The sequence below is a fragment of the Hylaeus volcanicus genome, chromosome 5, assembly GCF_026283585.1.
Source record: "Hylaeus volcanicus isolate JK05 chromosome 5, UHH_iyHylVolc1.0_haploid, whole genome shotgun sequence".
NCBI classification, from domain to species: domain Eukaryota; kingdom Metazoa; phylum Arthropoda; class Insecta; order Hymenoptera; family Colletidae; genus Hylaeus; species Hylaeus volcanicus.
This window is the reverse complement of record NC_071980.1, coordinates 2,555,970-2,583,475: the sequence shown is the minus strand read 5'-3', so window position 1 is coordinate 2,583,475 and position 27,506 is coordinate 2,555,970. Positions and strand designations below refer to the sequence as shown.

Here is a 27,506-nt window from a genome sequence, read left to right as displayed (position 1 = left end):
TTCTTCGATGAGAATTCTTCTCACGCGCATCCTTTCCACGGAGTTTCCTTTTTTCGGAATCACTTTCGTTCGAATTATTATCATCAGAATTACTTTCGTTTGTTACGTCATTAGAATCACTCTCATTGGAGTTGTTATCATCAGAATCATTATCGGAGTCCTTGGGACTTCTCCGCTGTCTACTTCCGCGAGGTGTTACTTTCCGAGTATTCTGCATGTTGGAATTTTCATTAGACTCATTTTCGATGGATGTATTTGCATCGGAATCGTTTATGTTGGATTCGTTTTCCTCAGAGTTGTTCACTTCGGTAGTAGTTTTGTTAGGATCCTCCTCGTTCAGACTTCTCTTCTTTTTATTGGACTCATTTTTGTTGGAATTATTTGCATCAGAGTCACTTACAGTGGAACTCTTTTCCTCGCCATTATTTTCTCCTCTATTCCATCGGTTGGCATACTTTCTCCAAATATTTTTTCCAAAAGGTGAGTTGTCTTCAGTCTGATTATCTTCGGTATTAGACCTAGTGCCATTGCTTCTCCATCGCAGGATCCAGTCTAAAATACTTCCAGATTTCCCTGTCTCTGTAGTATTATCACCGTTTCGATCACCATCAGGTTTCAAGTATTTTTGAATAAGCTGTTTGTAGTCGATACTTGGTTCATCTTGCGCACTGTTTGTACTGGGAACAGGCGAAACTGTTTCGTCGCGTTGTTTTTGAATTTGCTCCAAGGCAGACTTCCATCCCGAACTCTCACGTGGAACACCGCAGGTGTAAATAATTAAAGATGCGAACAATAAGCTGCTGATACCTATTTACAACAGACCAATATTACATCTTGGTATAAATATTCCAAATTATATTATAATTCGGGATACAGTGTGATTATAATGATTTAAAAAAAGTACGAAACTAAACATAATGTAAGTCGTTCAGTTTGATATTTAATTTTGCAAAATTACCTTTCATGTTTGTAACATTCACTGAACAGTTCACACTTGACGCAATAGCATGTTGTTCAACTGTTCGTCCGAAATCTGCGAGGTTCTTTTATACAAATGGTTCGTGATAAATGATCCTTATCACGTCTCCCGACCAAATTTACAACTATTATTACAGTGATTCATCTTATTTCTTGAGCAACATTCCGGCGTATTGTAAACACTTGTTGAATGCCTTCAAGAGGCTTCACGAATCTCGCCTACGTAAGTTTGACGCAAAACGGTGGTACAGCAAACACAATTTTTGTGGCCGTATCGTCATGGATGACACTTTAAAATGTTAAAATGTTAATAATAGCATCCATGTTCCAGAGTTGTACTTTAATGTGCCGCGATAATTTTATATTGTGGAACGAGACAGTCAAACACGATTTATATTTATAACTACATTCTTCGAACACGATTTTATTTACAATTACATTTGAATCTCGACTCCTTGGGACAATTCCTAGATAATTCAAAAATAAAGTTGAAACAGAAGAGACGAGACTTCCTCTTTATTTATTTTATTTTCGATTAAACTATGCGTATGGAATAGTGACAATAAAGTATCAGATTCCTCGTTCGTCAAACACACGATTAAACTTTGTTTCCTTATCACGTGTACTTTCCAAGAACGAGCACCCGTGACGTATAGCTAGTTATGATAACATAAGTATGTGCAAACGAAAGAAGAATTTCGTACGTTTATCATTTTCATCTAATACAGTGTGTAACATGGTATCTACGATCAATTTCTTTATAATGCACAGCAATAATCCTAAAACGTAGTATAGGAAGGCAAGTCTTTCCTCGCTCTTCTTTAATTACAGATGAAAAATAAGAATCGTATTAGTGCAAATGAAACAACTTTAAATGTGACACGTGTGATCAAGAGAAATCGAAAGTTCGAAGGACAAAGACAAAAATTATGCGAAGATAATGGAGATTTACGATAGAATTTAGGAGTCTCTTTACTTCTTCAGAAAAAAAAAAAAAAAAAAATAGAACATATTCCATGCGATTCGTGTTTTATTAATAAGCAAGTTTCCAAAGCACCTTTTGGAAAACTCTTTAAAACTCAATGATTTTATTTCAACTTTTTCTTTCGTTCCGTCTATGAAAGAAACCAAACATTGCCTAAAATATAATATATTTATATTAATTTCAAGGAATTCTTATTTCTATATCTTTCATATGCTTCAGTTTAAGAAGCATTCGGTGAAGCGATCGATCGGTGGGTTCACTCGAAAGTGAACGTGTCGCAGGTACCACGAAAGCAGGAATCGAGAGCGAAAGTACAGCGACAAGAATATAGGACAGGGAACTATTAGCCCACTTTTACCGGGCTCAATTTCACTCGCCTACATCTGGCTGCCCGCGACCGACTTACCAGTTTCGTTTCGATTCGTTTTCACTTTCGCTGGCTGCTGCCGTTGTCCTGACCCGACCCAACCGAGGTTTCTATTAACCCAGCACACGATTGTCGAACAGATCTCTCCGAGGAAACTGGAGTTGTCCTGGGTCAGGATCACGTTCGCTTTCGCTGCTCGCCCGTTTTCCTCACGGTCGCTTTCGATTTCCGTAACTTTCGAATTCGTGTACGAACGTCCTCCAAAACTGCCGTCAATCCTCGTTTCGCGATTGAAGCATGGTTCGTTTCATTTGCGAGCTTATCGATGCTCTTCAGGAGAATTAATCCGAAACGGGGTAGAATGGATCTATGATTAGAGTTTTGTTAAGAAGGATCTAGGATTTATTTGTAAATAACAAAATACATCTATCTCCATATGCAGCAGCCTCCACGTGGTGCGTCTTAGGCTCTTGATAGTGTTTAGTATGTGATGACTAATTGTATCACCAGTAGGAGCGTGATGAAGTCATTAAGTACATAGCTAACGGTATGAGTAAAGTGGCTGTGATCCTCCTCGTATAATTTATCACATCTGTAGCGTTATTGTATAGTATACGGATTCTGCTCATCAATGATTAAAAAAAATGTTTCACCTTGCGCTTGGTTCCAAAATAAAAGCCAGATAGATTCGATCGTTTCTAAATAAGTATCATCACAGATAAGGACACCCTCCTCTGTGATAACGTTCAAATTAGTTTCAATTCTCACCGCTGATACCGCTGGAGTATTATTCCCCTCCCGATTGATAAAGTTGGCACTGATTCAGAAATGGTAAACGGGACACCAACTCCCATAAGATGGCAGCAGTGTCGAGCAAATTTGAATTTTAAATGTCGATTAAAAATTCCAGGTTTATTCTCGAAAATAAAAACCGATGAATCCTTTATATACCAATTACATTGATTAAAAAAGTTATCAATAGACTCTTAGTCCTCCTTGATCCTTTCCGGACACCTGTTAACTATTTTTAACCATGTTGTTGTCCACTGTGGTTTTTTAAACCACTTTATCCATGATCTTACGTTAGTAATACGAAATGTATTAAAGAAGCTCAACAATTTCAAGATGTATTTTCTTACGTTTAACGATGATTAATTGCACGAATAAATAATATCGTCGAATTACCAGGAGGGTGGATTATGCCTTCTGAAACATTCCGTCGACTTTATGTTAAAAATTCAAATAAAACAATAAGCATTGGAGGCGCGACGTTTATCAGTCGACATCATTAGCAGATGCACGAGCATTAAAGAAGCTCTGTCGGTGATTCCCTTTGATTTCTTCGCTAATAGTGCGCCAGATAGTGATAATCGAAACAGTGAACTCATCAGACGGAAAATTACCTCTAATACATCGAAAAACTAATTCCTGACGATCAATCTTGTGCAGACGCGCTCGCGATGTCTTTCTTCGCGCTGAACGCTAATAATGAACGTTCTCTCGGGTCATCGTACTAACGAAGATATGATAGAATTCCGCCATCTAAAAGTAAAATAAAAAGATTAATTCATTCAGCGTATTCGATTACTTTGTTTCATAAATATTCCATTCAAGTCAGCATGCATTTTTCTTCCGCGTTTAACGATAATACATTCCTTTAAAATTCATTCTACCAAGTTCAATTTTACAAGAAGTGAAATTGTTCTTAAAAAATGTCTACTTTTCAGAATTTATCGTTCACTGAATTTTCTTATCGGCGCTTCTGGAAAATATTTCTCGCTGTTTCTTCCTGCCACGTGCCGCAAACAGAATTTTTACGCGGTTGCTGAAGAGATTAAACCATTTGAACTCATTTCCGGGATTATTCTATTCTCCTCTTAGCGTAAGACGAGCGCACACCCCTATAACTTCAGCCTTCGTGGTTCCTTCAGCGTTCATGTTTCTAGATGCTTCTTTCGTACAAATTGGCTCAACGAGACTATTAAGAGGAGGACACCAAACCTTTCTCATTAAAGATTAACGTGGCTAAATTCGAACGTTAAAATTGTCAAGAGAGTCCATTGGTGATAATCCATAAAATCACGCTATCAACGACGAAAGACAAAGTTCATCGAATCCTCCGTTCGCTGAAAAGTGGATTAACCATTTTTATTTAATTATCTGATACGACGAAGATTATCGATAAGATTCAGAAAGTTCGTTAAAAGAAAGTAAATATATTTAAAACGGTATGCAACGGGGCACGATTATAATTAATAACTTTAACGAACGAGGCTTGAAATTTCGACTGTAGAAACTATCTATTCGATTCGCGATGTTGACGTTCGACGACTGTTGTGCGATTCTTCGGACTCTGTTGACAAATGCTGTTTACTAAATATTTTGACTGCAGGCCTTCGAACACATCCGTGACCCCAGCGTGTGTATTGTGTATTACAGAATTACGCAAGATGTACATAGTTGCGCGCAGAATATAAAGTTCAATGTACAGTTCATTCGCGGAACGTAACGGATGCGTTGTTCGCTTTCTGACAAATGTTCAGGAAAGGAGAACGACTGTCGATTCGCTCTAAACAATTTGACGGATATTACAACGACACTTAAACAGTGACACGAGGGTTATTGCATTAACTCGCATCCTACTCGGGACGACTTCTAAAACACGCCTGGTCATTAAACTTTTGTCACGACAATGCAGAGGAGTCGCACGAATTTCTGGCCTCGAAACGGAGTGATTTCCAGGGGAACTAATCAAAATAAACGGAGGATCGCTCACGCAATTTCCTTCGTGTTCCAACTTCTTGGAATTAAAGGAAAATATTCGTCTGACGCATCGTGTTATCGGGGCGCAACAAATGCAACTCCAGTCTCAATGGTCACTTCAACTAGCACGTTTCGAAATTCGAGTAAAAATTGAAAAGAAAAAAAATATTATACACTGTCTTGGTGAGCTCTATAATATATTACAAATGGCGCTTGAGCCTAATTTTTTAATATATCTACACGGTCGAGTCGCGAGGTTAATTGGATGAAATTGGGAAGTCTTCTATTAAAATTACTGTGGTCTGAAATACGTGGAACGATTCGGCGGTAACTGACGAAAATTAGGTAGAAAAATACGTAGAAAATATTTGGTTTGCTTTCAAGACATCGTGGATGTATACAGTATCGATAGCAGTGGTTGCATTTGTAATTAATCGAGGATGATGATTTAGTACTCGATGCGATTTAATTGCATCGGCATAGTAGATGTGTTTCAACTACGGTTACAAGTTCATTGGTAATCTTCCATCTTTGGCATTGTTCGGCGGATACCAAGCAAACTTGTTTACACTGTTCAACGTTCGATTTAACTAGCTAACATAACCCACGTATTCGTCGGTGTGAGAAACCTGTCATTCGAATTGAACGAAGATGGTGCGAGAGGATTAACAAACGTGCTGTCATCGGCTCTCCGTTTCATCGTTCACCTCTAAGATTTTATCATCAAATTGCCATGGAGGATCGTTGATGGATTGATGTCGATTACGGTTGTCAACAAACTCATTGTCAATCAATCCTCACTGACTATTAGTGAATCGTTCGGCATGTCGTATACTCTTGTCCTTCGCGAACGTGCATACGTAGTTTTAGGAGTGTCAACTTAATTGGGGTTAATCGAGACACATCTGCATCGCAATAATGCTTATGCTTTGAACGTTCAAACGATGGACGGTTAGTGTACACGTGCACTTCCATGTCTTGCATTCGAACATACGATGGATAACTATGGCTCCGTGTACGTAACGCGCCAAAATTTCATGGTGATCTTATCAGCAATTGATACAAAGGATTTTTAGAATTGGATGAAGTTGTAAATTACGCGTACTAAAGAGAAGTTATGCTTTCATTTTTTTTTTATTACTCATTGATATTTCAAAAGATATTTTGTAATTTTTACCTCCGCTCTAACGATACAAATTCTCATTCATCGCCCAGCTTCAGTACGTCTACAATTAGAACTTATTCGATAGTTTCAAACATTGTTTCGCAGCCTTGAATTTGCTCGAATAAGTATTCAGGATCAGGTTCAGCTCGTTGGCGAGTTGTTGACGTTATTTGTGTGATAATAGGCAAACACGTCAATTTAGACGTACATGTGTATTCTCAGCCTTTTCGGTCAGCGAGGTCTTCGGGAGTTACAACATAAGAAAAACAGGAACGATTAACACTAATTGCTTTTCCTCGCAGGCTGCTGCTTTTAGTCACTTGTAAGGTAAACAACAAATGAATATAAATGCAAAATTCTAGGATTACATATTCTGACAGAAGTGTTTGATAGGTAATTAACGTAACGTCTTGATACGAAAAATCGAACTACTTGCAGTACATCTTGAATTAGTTGGTTTTCGTTCATTTTCATTATAGATTCATCAAAATTGATATTAAAAAGAAAATGAAGTTTTTATATACTTATAGTTTATGTTACATAGATAGAGAAAGCTCTGTTCAAAAATGAATACATGGAAAACTTTGAGTAGCCCGGTGACTTTGGTTGCAAAGCGCCTCGAAAGGCTTCGTCGCAGCAAGGGTTGCAACGAGCCTCGTCCTCGTTGACTTCTTCGTCCACGCCTCCTGAATGAATTTCCCTGACGTTCATTCGGCTCGATTAATAAACAGGTTGCACGAAATGACCATCGTAGCCTGCCGCCTCGTCCCTCGTCTTCGCCAGGAACGGGGAACGCCAGTGAGTACACCGCGAGCGTACATATTTATGGACCTCGAAGTCGAGTCAGTCGCACGATCGGGCGAGTAGCGAGTCAGTTTCGCACGAGCAACACGCGCGAGCAAACGCTTTCCTCGCATTTTATTCGATCGCCGTAACTCGCGCACGACACATGGGCGACGCAGTGCCACTCCACTCTCGGAAAATTTAAACAGAATTCGTTAAATTGGGAAACAATCGACTCGCAGTCCCGAACACGAGTACAGACACCGATTGTTCACCGATCCTGCGTGCCAAAATCTCCGCGATCCCCATTTTAAATTCGATCTTTCTCGATCTCTCTTTTCCTATTTCTTTACCTTCGAACGACCATTGTTGCAGGAGTTTTTAAGAACAGACAGTTCTTTTTTTTTTTTTTTTTTATGAAATTTGATTCCGATGTAATTTATTTGGTGGATCGAAGTACTACTCGAATGAAAGATCGAACGATCGAACGGTTTTCGAGGTACTACAGTTCGGCGGGAAACAATCGGCGGTGGCTCCTTGGTATCTAACGAATTATGCATTAAATTGATTCGAACACCTGACGGTACACGAGGTGCGACGGAAAAGTGGAGTGAATCTCGGCGGTCGTGTGTATGTGTGTGTATGTGTGAGTGATCGAGAGAAAATCTCGCGGAACATCCGTTCGCGGTACGAGAAAGAGGTAAGGGACAAACTGCTTTCCCCGATGTCTCGTTAGATTCAGTGGTGATATAACAAAATTTCTGATGATTTTTACAATTTCACTGTCAATTTTCTTTTCATTTTATAAGATTCTTATACGTCTTCGTCAGAAACAATTTAATAATTTCTTATTCGAAGTATATGCGTAATGAAAGAAAGAGAATCAAGTAAATACACATAATTTAGAAATTGATAAGTTGTTAAATTGTAGAATTTGTTTATAAACGATTATGCACGTTGCTCCTTAACTTCTTAAAGACTTCGTTGAGTTACTTATTAGGAATGTATATGATTACCCTGTTGTTAAAATATTTTCATTCTCAGGAAAACAAAGTAAACGAATAGTATAAAGTACATAAATTTAAACGAGATCCGCGTCGATCGATGTATGAAATATTTTGTTTTATCTTAGTGTTTTCTCATCTCTGGCGGCAGACAATAACGCTCATATAAACTTCTTTGTTCGAGGCATATCTGTTCTGTTAAGTCCCGGTCGAAGAGGATCAGACGTTATCAAACACAAATTTCCATCTTATGGGAAATGGTTAATTATTCGTTTGCAACCGATTAACGCTCGTTAAATATCGCGGGTTGAGTAGATAAAGACCACGACGTAACGTTACTTCTTATCTGACAGTTAATATCGTAACGTTTCATACGCGAATGCGAAATATGGGAAATTACGTTGAGAAATACGTTCGATGGATCGAAGACCTGTTGCGTTTGTAATGGTAACGCTAATTTATTGAGTGTCTCGTTAGCGTATTAACGATACAGTATTTTGTCTACGGTCGTTCGATTACTATAATTTACAAACGTTCTTGACGTCTATCAGAGCATCGTAAGCAAGAAAGCTGTCGTCGTTACAAAGCGCATTGAACGCATGATATTAATGTTATTTGCCATCGCGATGTTTGATCGTAATTCATTATTACAGACACTCTTTTTCGAAACATTTGTAAAAAATTAATAGAAGCTCGTACACGTAAAACAAATGTCGGCGCTAGAGTTCCACCGGTCGCAGATGTTTCTAAAAATACGCTCTGATAAGTACTAGCGTAAATGTTTCGCTGTTCTCGTTTGTTTGATACGAATTCGCGTCTTTCTCTGTCTTTGCAGACCTTTCCGAATCTTAATGCTATCGCTGGAATTAACGGTAGAGCCTGATTAAGGTGACTCGAGGCTTTATGCAAGGTCATGAACATATAAAGATCTTATTGGAACGCTTTTGATACGACTTTTTTTCTAGAGCATCGTAAATTGCAAGCTTCCAATAATCCTCTGAACGAGAGATAACGGAGACTTGAAAGGAGTTAGTATTTTTTTAAGTAAGAGAGGTGTGTGTAACTCCAGTTCGTTCCGTAAACACATTTCCCTCGTGTTCAAAATACACATCTTCGAGTCGCGTAACGTCTAACTTCCCCCGAATCCGAAATTGTCGGAAAATTATTTCATGAATCATTCGACACACGCGTCTGTTGGAAAGGCATTTCAACGCCCACGCGTTCTCGCACGCAGTTGTTGTGTTATATACGGGAACCTTGATTTTTATTCATATTCTGCCCGAGTGAAACACTATCTGCCAATTTTCCACGCAGCGCTAGTTTCCTGCGATTTATCCATTTTTCTCGGTACAAGATCGAAACGGAGTAGAAATCTTTATCTTCTAATAAACGAGTAATTCGATCTAGGAATAAGTCGTAGAGTGCAGCTCGCCAAGAAAACGTCGATAACGTATTGTGTCCAATGAAGCAGTGCAGTAAGTTCAAACTGTAATTCGATTTCGATTTATCACTGACATTTTTTAACGAGTTAATCGAGTCAAGTCCAGCTTGAAAATATCTCGGAGTGTTACATTCTCGTGGATCGTTCTCGTTTGTGTAATTGGAAAAACCTTAAAAGTTTTCGTGCAAAGTAACTGAAAAAAAGAAAATAAAACTATTTACAGTTTATCCACGCGAGGTAGAGATAATTCGAAAATTACTGTTTATTGTAACATGCACGAGTTTCGTAATAGCGTCACGTTCACGCGAGGGTGGCTCGTGAATTTCAGGAACGTGTTGTTCAAGTAATATTTTTTAGCCGATGCCAGATACATCCTGGTGTCTTTGACGGAATAACGGGCCAAAAAATATGCGCAGTTGATCCCAACTGCAGCAGCGACTCTAGCCAAATGCATCCGCGGACTGCGCGGACCAAGTTCAATGCCGCGGACTTTCACGAGCGAAGTCTAATAATTTCCTTTTCTTTTCCAATTGATTAGGTACGCAATTTACGTTTGTTTACGTAAAGCGTTACGCAAGAAACCATTTCATTTTCGTTGTTAGTTTTATCTCGCGTTTGTCCCCGACCCGTGTCGATAAAACGGCATGACTAACATGATAAGAAACGCAACGTAATTTCTACTTTATTCACCAATCGAAACGAAATTTGTTATTTCTCGAAGTAATTATCGACGTAATTACGATCGGCGCTTTGATGACGCTTAACGAAATTACTCCATTCTTAACGTAATCAATTGAACACGGGCTGCATGTACTTCATGACACGACGTCGGCACTTTTGCCTCTATCAATGTCTCTCGTTCGCGACTTACACGTGCTCGTATTCATCGCGTTACACGGATGGCACATGATGAATATAGGATGCTTCATAGAAGTCGAACGGAAGCAACGCTCGCTAAATGAACGAATCAAAAATAGTTACGCGGGCTTGCCATCTTTTCGCGTAATGGTAAAAATGATAATGGTAATAGAGGATGACGAGTACTGATGCAGAAGGTTGCTGACATATGATGGATCTTCTGGGTTTACCAAAAAAAAAAAAAAAAAAAAAAAAAAATGGAAAATTTGAATTACTAGAAGAAAGCTTGAGTTGTCGAATTCGTAGAAAAAAATATTAGACATTTTTGCAATTTATTAATGGCACCAATGAAAAATGGTTACGTGGTATGAGTTAATTGTTTGCATTAAGAATTTTCTGAATTACTAGGTTCTTTAACTTTCCTGGTTCGATGTTCCTTTCGTAGTTGTACATCAATTAGACCGTATCAGATGATATCTATTAAGTAGGTTACAGTGACTCAGTCACCCGCTCCTCGACATTCAGACGACTACTTCAAAGGCCCCATTAACCCTCTCGCCTCATAGTTTAGTTTTTAATACAAACCAATTCCCTTTGAAAGGTTATTATTCGAGTATGATGCATCACTTGTCACCACAAAGTTAAACAACCGTAATCAAATAATTTGTATTGAACCGTTAAGCAAATTTCTTTTGTCAGCAATTTCATTATACTGGATGGACCGACACCAAAACAACAGATAAAACTAATCGCCGGGTAACATAAAAAATTTCCAGTGCATTTAATATCGACGCTGGAATTCCCACTTTACGATTTGTATTCGTGTCTCATTACGTGAAAATACTTCCTAAAAAGAACTACGACTGACCTCAAACTCACGAACGATAACATGTATCGGCGCCACGTGGCAGATAAATACGAAAATTGGTATATCTTTAACGAGGAACCGAAGTAATTACTTTTCGCCGAACACTGATAAAACTATCGCTTGCAGAAGAAGCTTTGGTAGACAAAACAATCACGGGAATGGATTATTCGTTGATACGGCCACACCGATTGTCTGGATCGGACAAGACTTCGTACTTTAATCGACGCACGCCAAGTGTCTATAAAGTATGAATAAGCATGAACGAAGCAGAAGCGTTATCATCGAGAGCTTTGATACCTTGCTCGCGTAAAACTGCCATGTCTTCGATCGTAGTACTCAGATCATATTTCTTGATACTATTTCGTCTACTGTAAAAGAAAGCGGACTGTCGATCAGCCTCCTGCTATTAAATAAGCAAAAAGTACGGAATGAAAATTGGTAATTACATTTCGATGACTTTCATATAATTACGAAATGGAGAAATAAAAAATAATAATTCCGTTCGAATGGGAGAAAATTTTTTTGGTCACTTAACAACTATAAAGAACCCGACGAATGAATGAGTTCCTTGAAAGTCAGGTAGCGCTACTCGTTTGTATAAATTTCTGAAAAGAAAAGGCAAAGAAATTTGATTCGCTATTATGGCCAATTACATCATCGAAAGATGCCAATTTCGTAATCCAAACTGCATATTACATCCTCCACTGTCAACGTTTCTCTTCGTCGCTACACGATCGTCGACCGTGTTAATCATAGTACTCGAGCGCGAGTGTGTTCTCCATTTTCATTCGGTTCACGTTTCTTGCAGCGGTTCTGACCAATTGCAATTTTTCGTTATTGCTGCAACAATAATAACAGCGTATCTGAATTCAATCCACAGCGAGAAGTATATCTTACACCGTGATCGTTCCTTATATACATTTGATTAAGTATAATGTTGAATTAACTGTTTATCGCGCCATGAGAGGTTGCAAGACTCTGTCTTGTTTCTGCAAAATGCAACGAGTCATGTCCTTACACTCCGCTTTCGTGTTTTAACATGTTGAATGCAGTGGCCGAACAAAGATGAACATACAGTCCCATAAGTGTTCGTACCCTATATTATTCATCGGAGAAATTTTTGTAAATTAAACACAAATAAATTTTACACAATCTTATATTTGAAATGAAAAATTTATTTGGAAACAAACAGGACTGTACGAAGAGCGTCTTTCTTCCGTGTATGGAAGAAACGCAGCGTTCCTCCTTCGCGATCCTTAACGCGTCTGTGAAAAATCGCTAAATGTCGGCTCGAATTGCACGTCGACAGCGCCTTGCATCCTCCACGCGTAATTAGCATCGCGCGATTATGATAGTAATCACGCGGCAATAACTGGCGACGTGGTTGCGTTCTCGAAATGATTGGCGCGGCGGCGCTATTCGCGATTTTCTTTCCTCGCGGTCGTTTTTCTTTCGATTTTTCCTTTCCCTCTATTACGGCTAGTCGGGTCAACAACTCACCGTCCTTCCAACGCGATTCTCATTGTCTCGACCGCGATTCTCAGCACCGCTGAAATCTGAAACGTCATACGCTCCGAGCAGTCAAATGCGTAATCGTCGCTTCAGCACCTTGGTAATCTTTTCGATTACCGTCACGTGGTGATTTATTGGCGTTCATCGGGGCAGGGGCATTGCCGTCGTGACACGTTCGTTAGCCTTGATCGTTCGCAGTGGCACTTATTGCTAGTACAATCGTACGTGTCACCGTCATGGGAGTTTCGTTATTGGGTAAGCTTCGTTTCTTTTTAACGCGCGTTAGTGGATCGTCTTGTGCGTGCAACTGAATGGTCGAGTTAAAACCTGAGAAAAGACTGATCAAACATTTTCTTCGTTTCGTTACTATGTAATTTATAATTTGCGTGAGTGGATATTGGAGACGGGGTAAAATGAAATAATAAAAACGTGTATTTGGCAACTCATTATTCAAAGCAGTCGATACGTCTTAGAAGACGCGAAGAAGATGCGACAAACGGGTTTGATGATACTCACAAATCAATCGTAGTCAAGCGCGAGGGATGATTTACGCTCGGAAAAATTTGTACTCGACGTGAGTCAAGTAAGACGTAAACAAGACACGTACTTTCTGTTCGCCGCGAATTCGTGTTTATTCAATATTTTAACTGCAGGCATTTATTTAAAATAAGTTAAGGCAGCTTCTCTGGTAAACACAAAACTCACACATTTTTCACCGTTCGTATGTTACAGATAACACTATAACGAACATAAAACGTGAACGTATCGCAAAGAAACGAAATAGCTGCACAGCCAGGCAGTGCTATGAAGAATACGCAAACCAACAATTATGGTACGTCAACATTATTGTCTATTTAATTTAAATCCCTGAGAGGGCATCAGAAAATTAAATTTTTAATTGCGGTATACACTTAGAATCTTCTTCGGGTAATTTAACGATAAATCTACCACTAGAATTATCTACAAGTAACAAATTGCCGATGCTCAAACACGATGTTCACACCGTGTCTTTCAGTGACTGGCATGACACCGCCTCAAAGATAACGTAAATAAAATGTTCAGTGTCCTCCTTTCACTTTTTTCGCTATCGGTGAATTATTGCACTTGAAGAAAGTTCGTTTTGCAATTTTATTAGGTCACCTCTGCGGAGGCCTTGTCCCGACTGCATTTATCTGGTTGTAAGACAACGCCTTTATCAATAAAACAAACGTCGTACATTTCTCGAATGACAACGAACGTTTTCCTTGCTTGCATTACGACGAGTCGGTGTTTAAACGGAGTGAGCCTTTAACGTAGAGAGGCTCGGCAGTACGTGACGGCCATTCGAGTCTCCCAAGAAGGTAGCTTAAGTCGCATGCTCCAAGAACGAAGGCTGGTTTCCACTGTCTCGAGGTTACCGTACATTTCGCGTCTGACACGAACTGTCGATCACCTTCTTTTCCCTCGAAACTGGTTCCCTAGTCACTTGCTATACTTAAACGTAATAAAGGGTAAAACGGTATGGGCCCATTATCGTAGTATCTTGTTCTCAATTTTTCAAGAGACGCCACCGGGAGACTCGAGGACTTCTTCTTGGAAGGCTGTGGCAAGTCGGACTGTACCCGATGCGCAAACAATTTCTTATTAACCCTCCTTATAAAGCGTTCTGGAATTAACGAGTTTACCTTTTAAACGATTAAAATTCCTGGCCTCCTTGGATCAGTGTTTTAACACGTTGATGACCGGTCACGAGTTAACTCGTGTTTGGACTTGCATTAGCTAGATTTCGTTTATTGATGTAACATGAAGTCGATTCCGTATAAAACTGCCCGAACAATGTGTTAAAGTCACTGTAAATATGATGTGTGCTTTGGCGCCGCAGAGATGGGGTAATCCCTTAAAAAGTCATTTCTGCACGCAGGCTAATCCTTGAGATCGAGTTGTGTCAATATCACTCGAGATTATGCCTCTACGAGTGCGATAATACTATATCCAAGTAAAAATGTCAAGGAGGCACTTCGATGCACGCCAATTTAATATCGGATCTCTTTTATTACCGCGCTAGAAAAAATGCTAGATTTCAAGGGATACTGTAATCTTGTTTGTTGAGCAGTCAATGGCCAAGCACTTCGATCTCGAGGATCAACATCGATCGACAGAGTGGATTATTGAATTCCTTAGAACCGAGATAGAGGAAAAAATTATTTTCCGTTGTAATTTCCAGAATCATTAATCACTTCCTTCTCGAGAACGGTACAGGCCTTGTTTCTCTTTCCTCGCGTAAGAAGCGGAAAGTCGACGATGCGTCCGATAAACAATTCCAGAAGGAAAACTGGTATATACCGACTTGGATTTCTCATTTGTTTTCAATTGTTCCGCGTTACGTGGGATGTTCTGACGCAATTTGTACGAACATGTCGCTGCTAGTTTAATCATTCCTCGAATTTCTTAATCACGATTTGCGCGGCGGGTATTTGAATAGATAAAAAGCCGCAATTGCGTATTGTTCCCAAGGGTAAATATTAAACGCATAATCTGATAAAGCACGTGGCACTTATCATAGAATGCGACTTTTGGACTCGAATAAGTATTCGAGTTGCATTGATCTATTTGTTTCGCATAATTGACGTCTATGCTGTTTATGGATTAAATCTCGCCACTACACGCGTAAAACAAATGTCACGATGATTATGCAACGGAGATAAATGAAAGTTTATATCTGTATTAGAACCGCAATTGCGCGTTCAATGAAATATAATATCCAATCCCAAGGCGCCACAATTATTCCTTGTTCTTCGGTCAAATCATTCAACACGAAACGTTAATTCACGAACAATAATTCTCGTAGTTGCCAGTGAATGGGTTAACATCTGTAATCAATTGTAATCGTTTCACTCTCTAGTACCTGTTACTATGCATATGCAAATGGACTGCGTTGGACGTATTGAAAATAAAGCTGATCGAATTACTTGTTTTCCTGATTAAATATATTTTTTATAATTTATGATTCATTTCTATAAGCATCTACAAGGAAACCCTGTCTCGTACGATGCACGTATTTCGATTATCGAAATCTGTGACTCATTTGTCGAGCAGCTTTGTTCCATTTCGTCCGGACAAAGTACGCAGACGATTCAATCTGTTCAATTAGCACAGTAGACGGACAGTAAAAGCAAGTTCATGTTTACGTTCACCGTATCCATCATTTTAGAAAGTTTCCTACGTATCGAGTATTTCGTTAAAGGAAAATTGGATCGCTGAAACAATATATCAAGCCAGTCTGAAAATGAAAAACATATATGTATGAGGGTATTCGTATGCTGGGTTAATGTCGATAAGTGTAGACTTAATTTCTCCGTCACCACTTGTCAACACGTATTAAGCGCTAATTACCATTTCCATCCGGTCGTTGTGGTCAAACGCGAAAGTCTTGAGAGCTATCGTCAACAACTAAAACGAATGACACACACACACATGAAATATAGCGTGTTTACGTTTATTTTACACGCCGCGCAAAGTATAATTACACGATCTATACAGAGTAAACGATTCCTTTCGCAATCGTTTCTTCGACACCTGTTATCGCGGAATTTTGGATAATAACGATCATTTTCGGTCTGGTTTTCCACTCGAACGGGACAATCGTATCGGTAACCGCGTCCAGCGAGCGTGCCTAAGTGACGTACGTGTGTCGTTTTTGCACGATACCGTTGACATGCGAAACATGTGTAAACGAGCGTATCAAAAGCCTGGCTGTCCGATAAGCGAGTTCGCGGTCGGCCAATCAGGCTTCTCTTTCCGACGCACACCCACTTGTTGTGCAAGAAACCGGTGACGATGGACGAGCAGACCTCAACGCGGAGGAGGGACGAATACAAATGAACGGTAATCGATTCGGGGTAAACAATTTAATTACGAACGTCGCGTGTTCCTCTTTTTCCTCCTCTGTTTAACTGCTATCTCATTAACGGCCGAAGTGAACGTTCGTTTATTATATTTCCCGAAGATGTATATTACACACAACTTCGCACGTGTGGACCGTGAAATTTCGTCGTGAAAAGAAAACGTCTGTCGTTCCGGTCACTTTAGGCTTGACAGAATTCGAAATTCAAAATTGAGGAGCGCACTCAATGAGAAAACAGTTCCCACGGCAGCTCTGATATCGTTTTTCGCATAGTAGTCGCCACATGTGGTCTCACGTTGTCTTGGTGTACTCTTTCGAGTTGCTGATAATGCAAATCAGCTCGTAGTATTATTTTCATCAATGAATTATTTCGTACCCGTTGTTTATCTCGTTAGTGAGTTTGCTGGTTAGTGACTTGCACAAAAATAAAATTCGAAGTCGAAGAACAGGCGTTTTAAACATGGTAGGAATAGATTAAGCATATCATACGTTAATATTACAATGTTGATATCGAATATCTCGCGAGCTAATAACCGGTTCCTCTAATGTGGAATATATCTGTCAAACTGTAAAACTGGAGCGTATCACTGATTTGAAATGTTTTCGAGCTGTTAATCTGCGTGTTTCCAAGAATTCTGTCATCGCTCTAATTTGTTCTCGTGCCTCTCACATGAAATAACGATCTTAGCGTATTGGCAAATAAATTAATAAGAAAAAGTAAGTAGGAAATCCCAAAATTAGGGTCAAAATGTTATCGATGGAGTTATTTAAGCTTATAAAGCTATCAAGATTAAAGTGGCGATTCTGCTATATCGCTGCAAAACATTCCATCCCGTTGTTTGATTTTACTATTATAGTCATCTAACATTGGTACGGTTACTATCTTAACGTCTGCTTTTTTGCGCAGTGCGCGATACGATTAATCTTGAATGTTTAAAGACGCGTACGAGACGCGTGCGAATAAGTATAAACATGTTACTTACGCAATTGATCGACTCATCTTGATCGCAAATTAAACAGATCGGATGGAACTGCGCTGTTAGCGCGATGAAAGATTCGCATGGATTATTGTCTTATTAAAGATGTAAACGCAAGTGAGGTCGGGTTGTGTAACGAGAAAAAATCACAATGCTTGTCGTATTAAGGAAATGGGGGAAGGTCGCACAGCGTTATATCTATATTAGAGGTCTTACACGAATGATTATTCGTCTACAAAAAAGTGCTCGATAGGGATCGTAAGAGATAAAGTCAAAGTCTGATAGGTGCACTCGTATTTTGTTTTCCTAGCTGTTGAACATTTCGAGTGACAACGAAATACAAGTATAGGAGACTGTTTAATTTCTGCGAGAGAGACTTCCAAAATACCCCTATCTGTAATTAGTTAACAGTTGAGTAACGTTGTCTGACCTCTCACTCGGAAGAGGAGCCGTAGAAAGGTCAAAGTCGTTAAAGCGACAATTAATCACGATCTTCATCACTGTTAATTGCTAGATTGAGTTAGCCTTCGCAATCGTTGTCATTTCATATCTGTATGTTTGCAATGAATCAGTTTACAAGAATATCTCATTCTTTTATCGCTACATTCGACGCTGTTTATTGACACGACGATTAGTCCCTAAATGCAATTCGTATTATGCGTTGTACTGATATTATTCTTTATTGAAACAGAAGTTAATTTCTATTTCGATACTGTAGGTATCAATGTTTCTTAAGTAGCTACTTTAGACGTAATGAAAACATTCATGCCTAACAATTTTATTCGAACATAAATTACTGTCACAGTCGATACAAGCTAAGTGGGATATCCAACGATACTGAAAAGATAATCGAGAGTCTGGAATAGGCGAGGACAGGCGTGTTCGCGTTCGTATTTTTAGTACCTATTTAAATTCCATTCTGTTCGCGTTTCCACCGTGCACAACCTCAACTCAATTCGGTCAAGTTGCACGCTGCGGGCGATGTCCTTCGTAAGGAAAAATGCATTCCATCCAACGAGATATCGAACGTTAACGATCGCACGACATAAAGGAGCGAAGTGATTTGAAATGCGGCGAAGTGAAAGGACTCGAAGAACATGAAGTTCCTTCCTGTTTATCTACGTGAAATGGCAACACGATGATACTCGAAAAATGAAAGGTTCACCTGCGAAGAAATGCGAAACACATGACCCAGACCGTCTCTTACGTATTTAAAAAAACCTATACTCCAATCGTGATATACCTTAACAATCCCTGCGAATTCGTCTTCGACCGTAATTCACGCTATTGTTCTTGAAGTTTCCGGTCGAAGGATTCTATGGAAATCCGTGAGCGTCGATTATTGAAAGTCAATGCGTTTGCCATTCGACGGAAAGGTCGCTATATCTAATACATACATTGCAAGAAGGTTACAGACAATTTACATTGCTAATATCAGATTTATTTCCATGGGAAGCAAGATTCGCTATTAGGAAATACAATTGCACAGACGTGATTGCATATGCGATACAACATGGCTCGTAAAAGAGAGGCCACACAAACAGAAACTTGACCCTGACACTGTAATTGTTTCTGCCTCTCTAAAAATATTTAAGAAACAGTTTGTTGCCGAGTGATCCTAACTGATTTGTTTCTTCCAGCGGGCGTGAACGGTAAGCAAGTCTCAAATGGAAAGGAAGAAATCGCCGACAACGAGGATGAGGTCGATGCCGTGCAGGAAGCAATCGGGACCCTTGGGAGATGGCAGATCTACGTCTGCCTGGCAATCTCCCTGGTCAAGTTCCCGATCGCTTGGCATCAGCTCGCGATCGTCTTCATGGCGCCGCATCAAGAGTACAACTGCACCGCGCCAGCTCGATCAGAATCGACCGACCAGTGCCTAGTCAATGTCAATGGTACTTTGGCAGAGTGCACGGAGTGGGTGTACGACAGGAGCACGTTCTCCGAGACGATAATATCGCAGGTAATTGTCTGATCTATCAGCCACCGTGTCTCTCACGGCTCCTGTCGACGCAGCGAAAATCGATTATTCGAACTTCTCGATTGATACTTGTTGATAATTCAGCCGTTCAATTACCAAGAATCGATGAACGGCTCAATTAACAATGCGATGCAAACAAAAATAATAAGTTCATTCAATTTATTCACTGGATATAATAAATGAACTGACTGGTCATGCTCGGTCAGTATCGTTTCTTAATCGTGCGTTTTATTTTTGTTAGCAAGTCATGCATTGTCAAAGTGTCTCCGGCGTTGATTTGTTTATCAGTGTAAAGTAATTACGAAGATAAAGCGTATCGGTCTTGACGCAAACATTTATTCGCATTAACGTTTCGACTAATAATTCTAGATTGTCATCAGACTTAATTTAATTGTTACAATGTTTCTGAACCTTAGTTCCCCAAATCTATCAATATAAAAATAGTTGCATGGATATGGTAAATTTTTGCAAAGTTTATCGTCGTACCTTTCGATTCTAAAATGTCAAAACGTTCCTCGCTATCAGAACACTCTTATCGCTTGTGCAAACTGTTCTAAACGAATGTTTGTTTATGATTGCATTATTTCAGTGGAACTTAGTATGCAGTCGATCGCATTACGCCAATATCCAGCAATCTATTTTGATGTTCGGCGTACTTTTGGGCAATATTATATTCGGCAATCTAGCAGATAGGTATAGACAATGTTAATTCTTTATTTATAAACGTTCGATTCTAAGAGGCAATTGTCCGACGTTGAACTTCATAGAATTGGGAACAAATTAACGTTTACGAATTTTGTTTCCGCTTCTGTAGGTATGGCAGGAAGATGCCGTTGATGGTAGCCGTAGTTCTTCAATTGGTTTCCGGTGTTGGATGCGCTGTCGTGCCCTGGTTTCCGGCACTGTTGTTAATGAAATTACTTAGCGCCTTGGCCACTGGAGGTACAATGGTCACTAGTTACGTTATCTGTAAGTAACGATTGTTTATTAACAAATATACAGTGTGTTCTCCAAACTTTAAACCGTAGTTTAAGTAATAGAAACGTGGAAACATTTTTGTACCAGCTTCAAGGTTTCGATTGGTAGTAGAGTTAATCGCTAATTTTATACGAAATATAATTAATTAAATAAATTAATTAATTCCTCCCAGGTATGGAGATCGTTGGTACAAAATGGCGCGCGGCCATCACGGTACTTTACCAAATTCCATTCAGCCTGGGCCACATGTCGCTGGCCGGACTTGCATTTTTCTTCCGTCATTGGCAACACCTGCAAATCGCGATCACTCTTCCTTCCGTCATTCTTCTGGGTTACTGGTGGATCGTACCTGAATCACCAAGATGGCTGCTAGCTTTCGGGAAGCAACGGGCGGCTTGCACGGTTCTGCAAAAGGCTGCCAATATAAATAAGATAAAAAATAAGGACATTCCAGAGTTGGTCAGGCAGCACTGTTTGCATCAAGTAAGAATTTTCATGAAATCAATAAAATTTTGAAGAATCTCGTAAAGCTAGGACGACGAGCATCGTCCTTAACGATCGACGTATCTTTCCACAGAACTCCAGGCGATCAGAATCGGACAACAAAGCATCGTTCCTCGATCTGCTCCGCACACCAAATATGAGGATCAAATCCTTGTCGATTTTCTTTAATTGGATCGTCTGCGGCATGGGACTTTTCGGAATGTCGCAGTACATAGGACAAGTCGGCGGCGATATTTTCGTAAATTTCACTGTCTCTGGCGTGATACAGATACCTGGAAACTTCGTCGCCTGGTGGTCGATGAATCGATTGGGCAGAAAGATTACGTTGATCGCCAGCAACTCGATCACCGGGGTCGCTGCTCTACTACTTATTGTGATTTCAGACAGTGAGTAGATTTCATTAATTCAGAAGCTACGAAGATTCTATCGATCGAGAATCGTTGATACGGACGAGTTGTTTGTAACCGTTCTCCTTGTTTCCAGATATGGCGTGGCTTCGATTGGTTCTAGTCTGTTTTGGCATCGTTGGCATGTCAGTCTCCTTCACGACGGTTTACCTGTTTTCTGGTGAATTGTTCCCCACGGTTGTTAGGAATATTGGCGTGGGCACCAGCAGCATGTGCGCGAGAATAGGCTCCATCACGGCGCCGTTTGTGGTGTCTCTGGTAAATTGGAAAACGACTCATGAAAATTGAATTCGACATTTAACACGTACTTTTCTATGTCTATACAAGTGTATTTATTAATTGTCAAATGAACATAGATGAACTTGTGGTACCCAAGAATTATACGAAAGGGGTACAAATAACGAGGTTTTCAAAAGTACCTGAATACTTTTTAGTTTTAGACACGTGCTACATAATTCTCAGCACTTTTCCTTAACGTTTCAATGTTTTATCGCAGGGTCAAGTACAAGCGTGGCTGCCGCCGGCGTTTTTTGGAATCCTGCCACTCATCGGCGCCGCTCTGTGTCTTTTGTTGCCAGAAACTGTTGGATGCACGCTTCCGGAGACTCTTCAAGACGGCGAAGACTTTGGAAAGTAAGCGAAGCGCTCGAAATTTTTGCAATAATTCAACTCTTGATAACCGTAGTAAACAATTTCACGTGTCCGATTCTCGTCATTCATCTTCATTTTTATCGTCGCGTAGCGGTCTGAAGACAAGCGCAATTTATTGAGAATTAAATTTAAATTCGAGTCTACTAAAACGGTTACATAAATATTTATTTTGAGAACGTCAAGTATCGCTTATAAATCGTATATTTGCTCCATTGATATTTTTATCATTTTCATTTATTTTTCAGAAAATTGTTAATATACGCGATTTGTAACTTGTTCGTTGCAGGAAGCCACGCAAGATAAAGAAGAATCCGAAGGACGTCGAAGCGGAGGCGGCGCTTTGAACGAAAACTGCACCAAACGCGAAAGAGTGCTTGGTAAAAGTTTGAGAACGGAGAAAGATGACGGAAAAATGTTGAAATTGAGAACATCGATTTTCCTAGATTAATTAGATGTACATATAAGTAATACTGAGATCATTCCGCGTTCTTATTTATTGCATTACATCCTCAATTTTATTGATATTAGTAGAATCGTTGTTTCTCTTCATACACGTGAAACGTTTCTTTACAGAATATCAATTTCATATTCAAACGAATTTTTTGTACATTCGTGCCCAACGAATTCAATCGACAGATTTACGCACGATTGTGAAATCAGGTAGGAATACTGTCAGAAATTTCGACTCGCTCAGAAAATATTCTTGACATCGACCTTATGCGAAGAATTGAAGAAAAAATGTTACCTACTGCCAAATAACAGTTTTAAGGGAAGCGCCTTGTACCATTTGTATGCGAATGCATAAATAGATCTTATATTTTATAACATGGAAATTTTATTCACCTTCCATTACTTTCGTCTATTTTTTAAATTAAATAACTTTTCTCGACTACATATTTTTAAGTCAGTTATAAATACGAAAACTTGATTTGCTCAGAGAGGTACTAAAATTATTGCTAAAAACAGATGTTATCCGCTTGATTTTTTGTACACAAATTAATTCCAGGAAATAATCCCACTGGCAATAATGACATCGAGTAATTCCGTGATTGTGTACATTGCATCCGATAATCGTTGCATAATGAAGTGAAAAGTAATAGTACCTGGAACTGACAATGGTTGTGTAACATTGTACTATGCACAGGACAATGATGGATATGCCAACGTAAAATGCAAATTCTGCGCGAATTTTTTTTAGCGATATATCGGAGCAAATGACCAAAGAGTACAAGTACAAGTACAAGAGTACAAGAGTATTTGTCCGTTTTACGTTTCCTTACGAAAATCTAAGTTTTCGAAACAACGAAAGAGATATTATTACGAATGATCTGTTGGGAATAAGTATAGCTTACACTTCTTGTAGAAATAATATTACAGAGCTCCGATAACGTCTGCGGCTACTCTCCTCCAAAATTCAGGGTCAGCCTCGCTTTTTTATACACCGTTAACGAAGAGAACTTTGTTTTTACTTCTTTTGTGGTTGAAACTGGTAGTAAATACGAGTGTGCTGAACCTGTTCTGGTTCTTTCAACAACGAGACCATATAAGACATAGAAATCAGTTCTGTTTTATACTTGATTCGATTGCCTTGATTTTAAGGAGAAACCCTTCTTATGTTCAACTACATTCTATTCCATAAAAGCGGCTGATATTGAACTTGTTAAACAGTGAACGCGAACACGGTTAAAAATAGATAAGTAATCGATTCGAAACATTCTGTTAAAAAGAATTTAAGTACTGTTTTTTATTCAGTGTAACTTATTAGTATTAGAATTTTTCTAGTAATAATTCTTCTTAGTATTTCTTCGTGATATTAATGTCGAATCGTAGATGTATATAAATTTTTATCGCGATCGCGAACCTTATGAATAAATCACGCATTCATTTACCATAGATCGTTGCGTGTGTAGAGTGTTATGCATCAAACGAGCTATTGAATGCATTTCCGTTTGCCGGATGCGACTGTTTAAACCATAAAGAATCTGGTGACGTTCGATTCGACGGTTCTGACTTTTTACGGAAACACAACAAAACGCGGATACAATAATTAACGGAAATTGCAATGATCGTGTAAACAGTGTTTTACGTAACATCGTTCTCCGTGCGGGTACAAAATTGTGTTTCACTTGGAATACTGTATATTGTATGAGAAAAATGTTTTTTATCAATTGTTATTTAAATATTCACGCGTTGAAACGCAAATTGATCTGAAATTTGTTAAATTATACTTATTCTACAATCAACCTAAAGTTTCTACAACGTTCAACAAGTTTAAAAATTAAATTATTTATCAGTGTGTGGGCATTTCTCATTTTTTTCTAAAAATGGTAATGATTCTGTGTGTTGTTTTAATCAATGTTATAACTGCATATTAAGGGTGAATTCGAGAAAGGAACATCTATTTTTAGCATCCATTTTCATCGAGCCGGTGTAGAGCCGTTCGGAGAGTCCACCGTATATAAAGTACTATACCATCGCGAACTATAGCGGCATTCTGTCGTGGACAGTTCCAGCAGAAGGCCAATTCGTTCTTCGGGAACGAGGAGTAGCGAGTACTGTGCGTCCAGGTCACGTTAATATTAAGTAAGCCTCAGTTCTCGATTTCTTCTCAATTATCGCAGTGTTGCTTCGCGGAGAACACGCCGAAAGAAGTTAAAAAAGAGGTGAGTGAACTTAATTAAATTATGCACCATTCAAAAGTAAAATTACAGCACAGTGCTGTGGGTGCCAGTACCGAAAGTGAATTAATCATTACATTGATCTAATTAATGGGGGGCTAAAAATATTGAGTAGGAAGTGGTTTAAACAGTCGATTAAAATTGTTTATGGCAACAAGTTGGCAACAAGTTGGCAACAAGTTGGCTAGTTTCTCGAGAGTTTGATGGGTACTTCGGACTCTTACCATCGAATTTAAGAAACGGATACAGTTATGCCCTCGGGGCATCGAGCCAAAAATCTTTCTCAACACTTTGAAAGTACCGATGGTAGTTTAAATGGAGTCCCACTTACTAAGTTTGTTATAAAGACTTCTATAAAACATTTTATTTTACTGGTGACCACGTCTCCAGTATTTTAGAACAAAAACGATTGTGCTACCCACGGTTAAAATTCTGGAGTCGTACTCCTGTCATTGGTAAGACATTTTTTTTAAAATTCGTTTAGACGAAGCTAGCCAAATATACGTTTTACTCGAGCGTCAGTTATTTATAAAGCCATCAGAGTCGATCGTTGTGTAATAGTACTACAATAGCAATTATTAGAATACTCGATCCGAAACTATCTGAAAATCGTTACAATAATCTACGAAAGGGAAAGCACGGAACATTCGAATTACAAAATATTTCTTTAACATTCGTGCATTTTCTTTTTGCAGCCATGCAGCGCCTTTTCTTGATCGCGTTTCTCGCAGTTGCGAGTGGCCAGCAGTTCGAAACCCTTTACACGTGGGACTTCGTTGATTTTAATTTTCCAAACGACAGCCTTCGGGAGACATTAATATCCAGCGGTGATTACGTCCCGGAGAATAATATGCCCCTCGGCTTGCACTTGTGGGAAGACAAAATATTTATCACCGTACCGCGATGGAAGAACGGCGTGGTGTCGAATTTGAATTATTTTTCGAAGGACGATAAATCGAGTATGCCACTTTCGAATTCTTATCGTGAACTGTCCTGCTCTAGCATATTATACTACGTTTACTAATGATCCTCTCCCACGCAGAATCTCCGAAATTGAATCCGTACCCTAATTGGGAATTAAACGACATACAAAATCCTGATGCTATCGTAAGCATTTTCCGCGTTCGGGCGGACGCTTGCGGTCGACTTTGGGGAGTCGATACAGGTATCGACGATATTTTAGGGAACACCACTGTAGTGCAACCCGTAAGGATCTTTGTGTTCGATTTAAAGACAGACAAGGTAACGTAAACAAACATTTGCGTCTATGATATATTTGCCTTGGACATTTGGATTTGAAATTAATAATTGAAATATATGTATCTTCCCAATAATACTAGGTACTTCGAACTTACACTTTGAAAGACTCGGATCAAACGCCGAACTCCTTCTTCGCTGACCTGGTCGTCGATGTTGACGAAAATAATTGCGATGACGCGTACCTTTACACTTCCGATTTGGGTGGATACGGAATGGTGGTTTACAGTTGGGCTAAGAACGATTCTTGGCGAATTTCGCATAACTTCTTCCACTTCGATCCTGTCAATGGTGAGAATTTTCAATCGAAATATCTACGTTAATATAACTCAAAAGGTTAATATAACGCTTGAGCAAGCTTTTCTGCGAGCACTACCCGAATAATGAATTTCTAGGTAATTTCAACATCAGCGGTTTCAATTTCCAATGGACCGACGGAGTGTTCGGAATGTCCTTGTCACCGCCGCAAAAAGACGGATACAAGACCTTGTATTTCCACGCCATGTCCGGTATCATGGAGTTTTCCGTGTCCACGGAGGTCTTGCAGGATAACACGTTAGCCAAATCTGGAGTTTATCAAGCGTTCCATATCGAGGGGAATAAAGGTCCAAACACGCAAGGGCCTTCGTCTCTGATGGACCAGAAGTGCGGTATCAATTATTTCACTCAGGTTCACAGAAATGGAATTGCTTGTTGGGACACTAGCGTAAAATTGACTCCGGACACTTTTGGTGAGCATAGAATTTTTTTCAAAATTAATTATGGAGAGTCTTACCTCTCGTTGCAATTGCGTTTATCATCCCACTTATCGGATCTTCCATCTAGAAATATTTATGACGTCTGTTTGGAGAACTCCTCCGATTATTTCATATCATATTGATTGATTACGTATTGTGTAACGCGATTCTAAGAAATCCTGCAAACAAAATGTCAAAACGTTTACGTTTGTTAATTTTTTTTTCCAGTACTCGTCGCGCAGGATAACACGACTATGGTCTTCCCCAACGACTTGTCCATCGACGCATCCAACAATATGTTGTACGTGTTGTCTGATAATTTGCCGACATTTTTGTTCTCCCGTTTCGACGCGGAGAAACGTAATTTCTTCCTTACAGCGGCCAGTCTCGATAAATTGACGCCTCTCTGCAAAAAGCAAAATTCTTAACAACCTACCGTTTCAATTATTATTTTACTTTTAACGATACTCACTCTCTAAAGTCTGTATCAATTCCGTCCTGACTTAAAATATACTTTGTGCTACAAAAAATACTTCCATCTTCCTTCTTCTAGGTTTCGTTTACCTTATGTTAGCGTTGCTTTTGACAAATTTGTTAACTGTATAGGTTTTACAATCGGTGGATCATTTAAAAATAACAGTATTATCAGGTTCCTCTATGACTACTTTTATTTATACATGGCGATTATACAAAAGAACCGTTGCACGCAAACCGAGTATAATATATTCA

At 39.2% G+C, this 27,506-nt stretch overlaps 3 protein-coding genes across 5 annotated transcripts in view; 2 read left to right on the top strand and 1 right to left on the bottom strand.

The window, feature by feature from the left end:
* LOC128877143 (dentin sialophosphoprotein-like) overlaps positions 1–965 on the bottom strand; it is a 3,076-nt gene extending 2,111 nt beyond the window's left edge. The window contains exons 1-2 of the mRNA XM_054124190.1: positions 959–965; positions 27–807 (exon numbers count right to left, since the gene is read on the bottom strand). Of these exons, the coding sequence (XP_053980165.1) occupies positions 27–807; positions 959–965 (788 nt within the window). The remainder of the gene's footprint in view (positions 1–26; positions 808–958) is intronic.
* A 6,130-nt stretch (positions 966–7,095) lies between these two features.
* LOC128876426 (organic cation transporter protein-like) lies at positions 7,096–22,930 on the top strand. Of its 3 annotated transcripts, none has more exons than XM_054122789.1 (10): positions 7,096–7,741; positions 13,457–13,556; positions 19,225–19,547; positions 20,155–20,258; positions 20,380–20,534; positions 20,716–21,026; positions 21,121–21,433; positions 21,531–21,712; positions 21,951–22,087; positions 22,392–22,930. In XM_054122789.1, the coding sequence occupies exons 2-10, from the start codon at positions 13,529–13,531 to the stop codon at positions 22,447–22,449; spliced, it is 1,611 nt and encodes a 536-aa protein (XP_053978764.1). In that variant the 5' UTR covers positions 7,096–7,741; positions 13,457–13,528; the 3' UTR covers positions 22,450–22,930. The 3 variants fall into 3 exon arrangements, with proteins under 3 accessions (XP_053978764.1, XP_053978766.1, XP_053978765.1); XM_054122790.1 differs by lacking the exon at positions 7,096–7,741 and adding an exon at positions 12,958–12,979; XM_054122791.1 differs by lacking the exon at positions 13,457–13,556 and having other exon boundaries at positions 7,097–7,741.
* A 1,645-nt stretch (positions 22,931–24,575) lies between these two features.
* On the top strand, positions 24,576–27,430 carry LOC128876428 (protein yellow-like). The gene is made up of 6 exons (XM_054122792.1): positions 24,576–24,768; positions 25,479–25,742; positions 25,826–26,025; positions 26,124–26,331; positions 26,436–26,771; positions 27,006–27,430. The coding sequence occupies exons 2-6, from the start codon at positions 25,481–25,483 to the stop codon at positions 27,203–27,205; spliced, it is 1,206 nt and encodes a 401-aa protein (XP_053978767.1). The 5' UTR covers positions 24,576–24,768; positions 25,479–25,480; the 3' UTR covers positions 27,206–27,430.
* The last annotated feature ends 76 nt before the right edge of the window (positions 27,431–27,506 follow it).

Excerpts from the sequence above, each read along its gene's own strand:
- LOC128876428 (XM_054122792.1), top strand. The coding sequence starts at position 25,481 with ATGCAGCGCCTTTTCTTGATCGCGTTTCTCGCAGTTGCGAGTGGCCAG. Across the intron at positions 26,026-26,123 it reads TCGATTTAAAGACAGACAAG|GTACTTCGAACTTACACTTT; the intron begins GTAACGTAAACA and ends CAATAATACTAG. Across the intron at positions 26,332-26,435 it reads CCACTTCGATCCTGTCAATG|GTAATTTCAACATCAGCGGT; the intron begins GTGAGAATTTTC and ends ATGAATTTCTAG.
- LOC128876426 (XM_054122789.1), top strand. The coding sequence starts at position 13,529 with ATGAAGAATACGCAAACCAACAATTATG. Across the intron at positions 20,535-20,715 it reads GGTCACTAGTTACGTTATCT|GTATGGAGATCGTTGGTACA; the intron begins GTAAGTAACGAT and ends AATTCCTCCCAG. Across the intron at positions 22,088-22,391 it reads GACGGCGAAGACTTTGGAAA|GAAGCCACGCAAGATAAAGA; the intron begins GTAAGCGAAGCG and ends TGTTCGTTGCAG.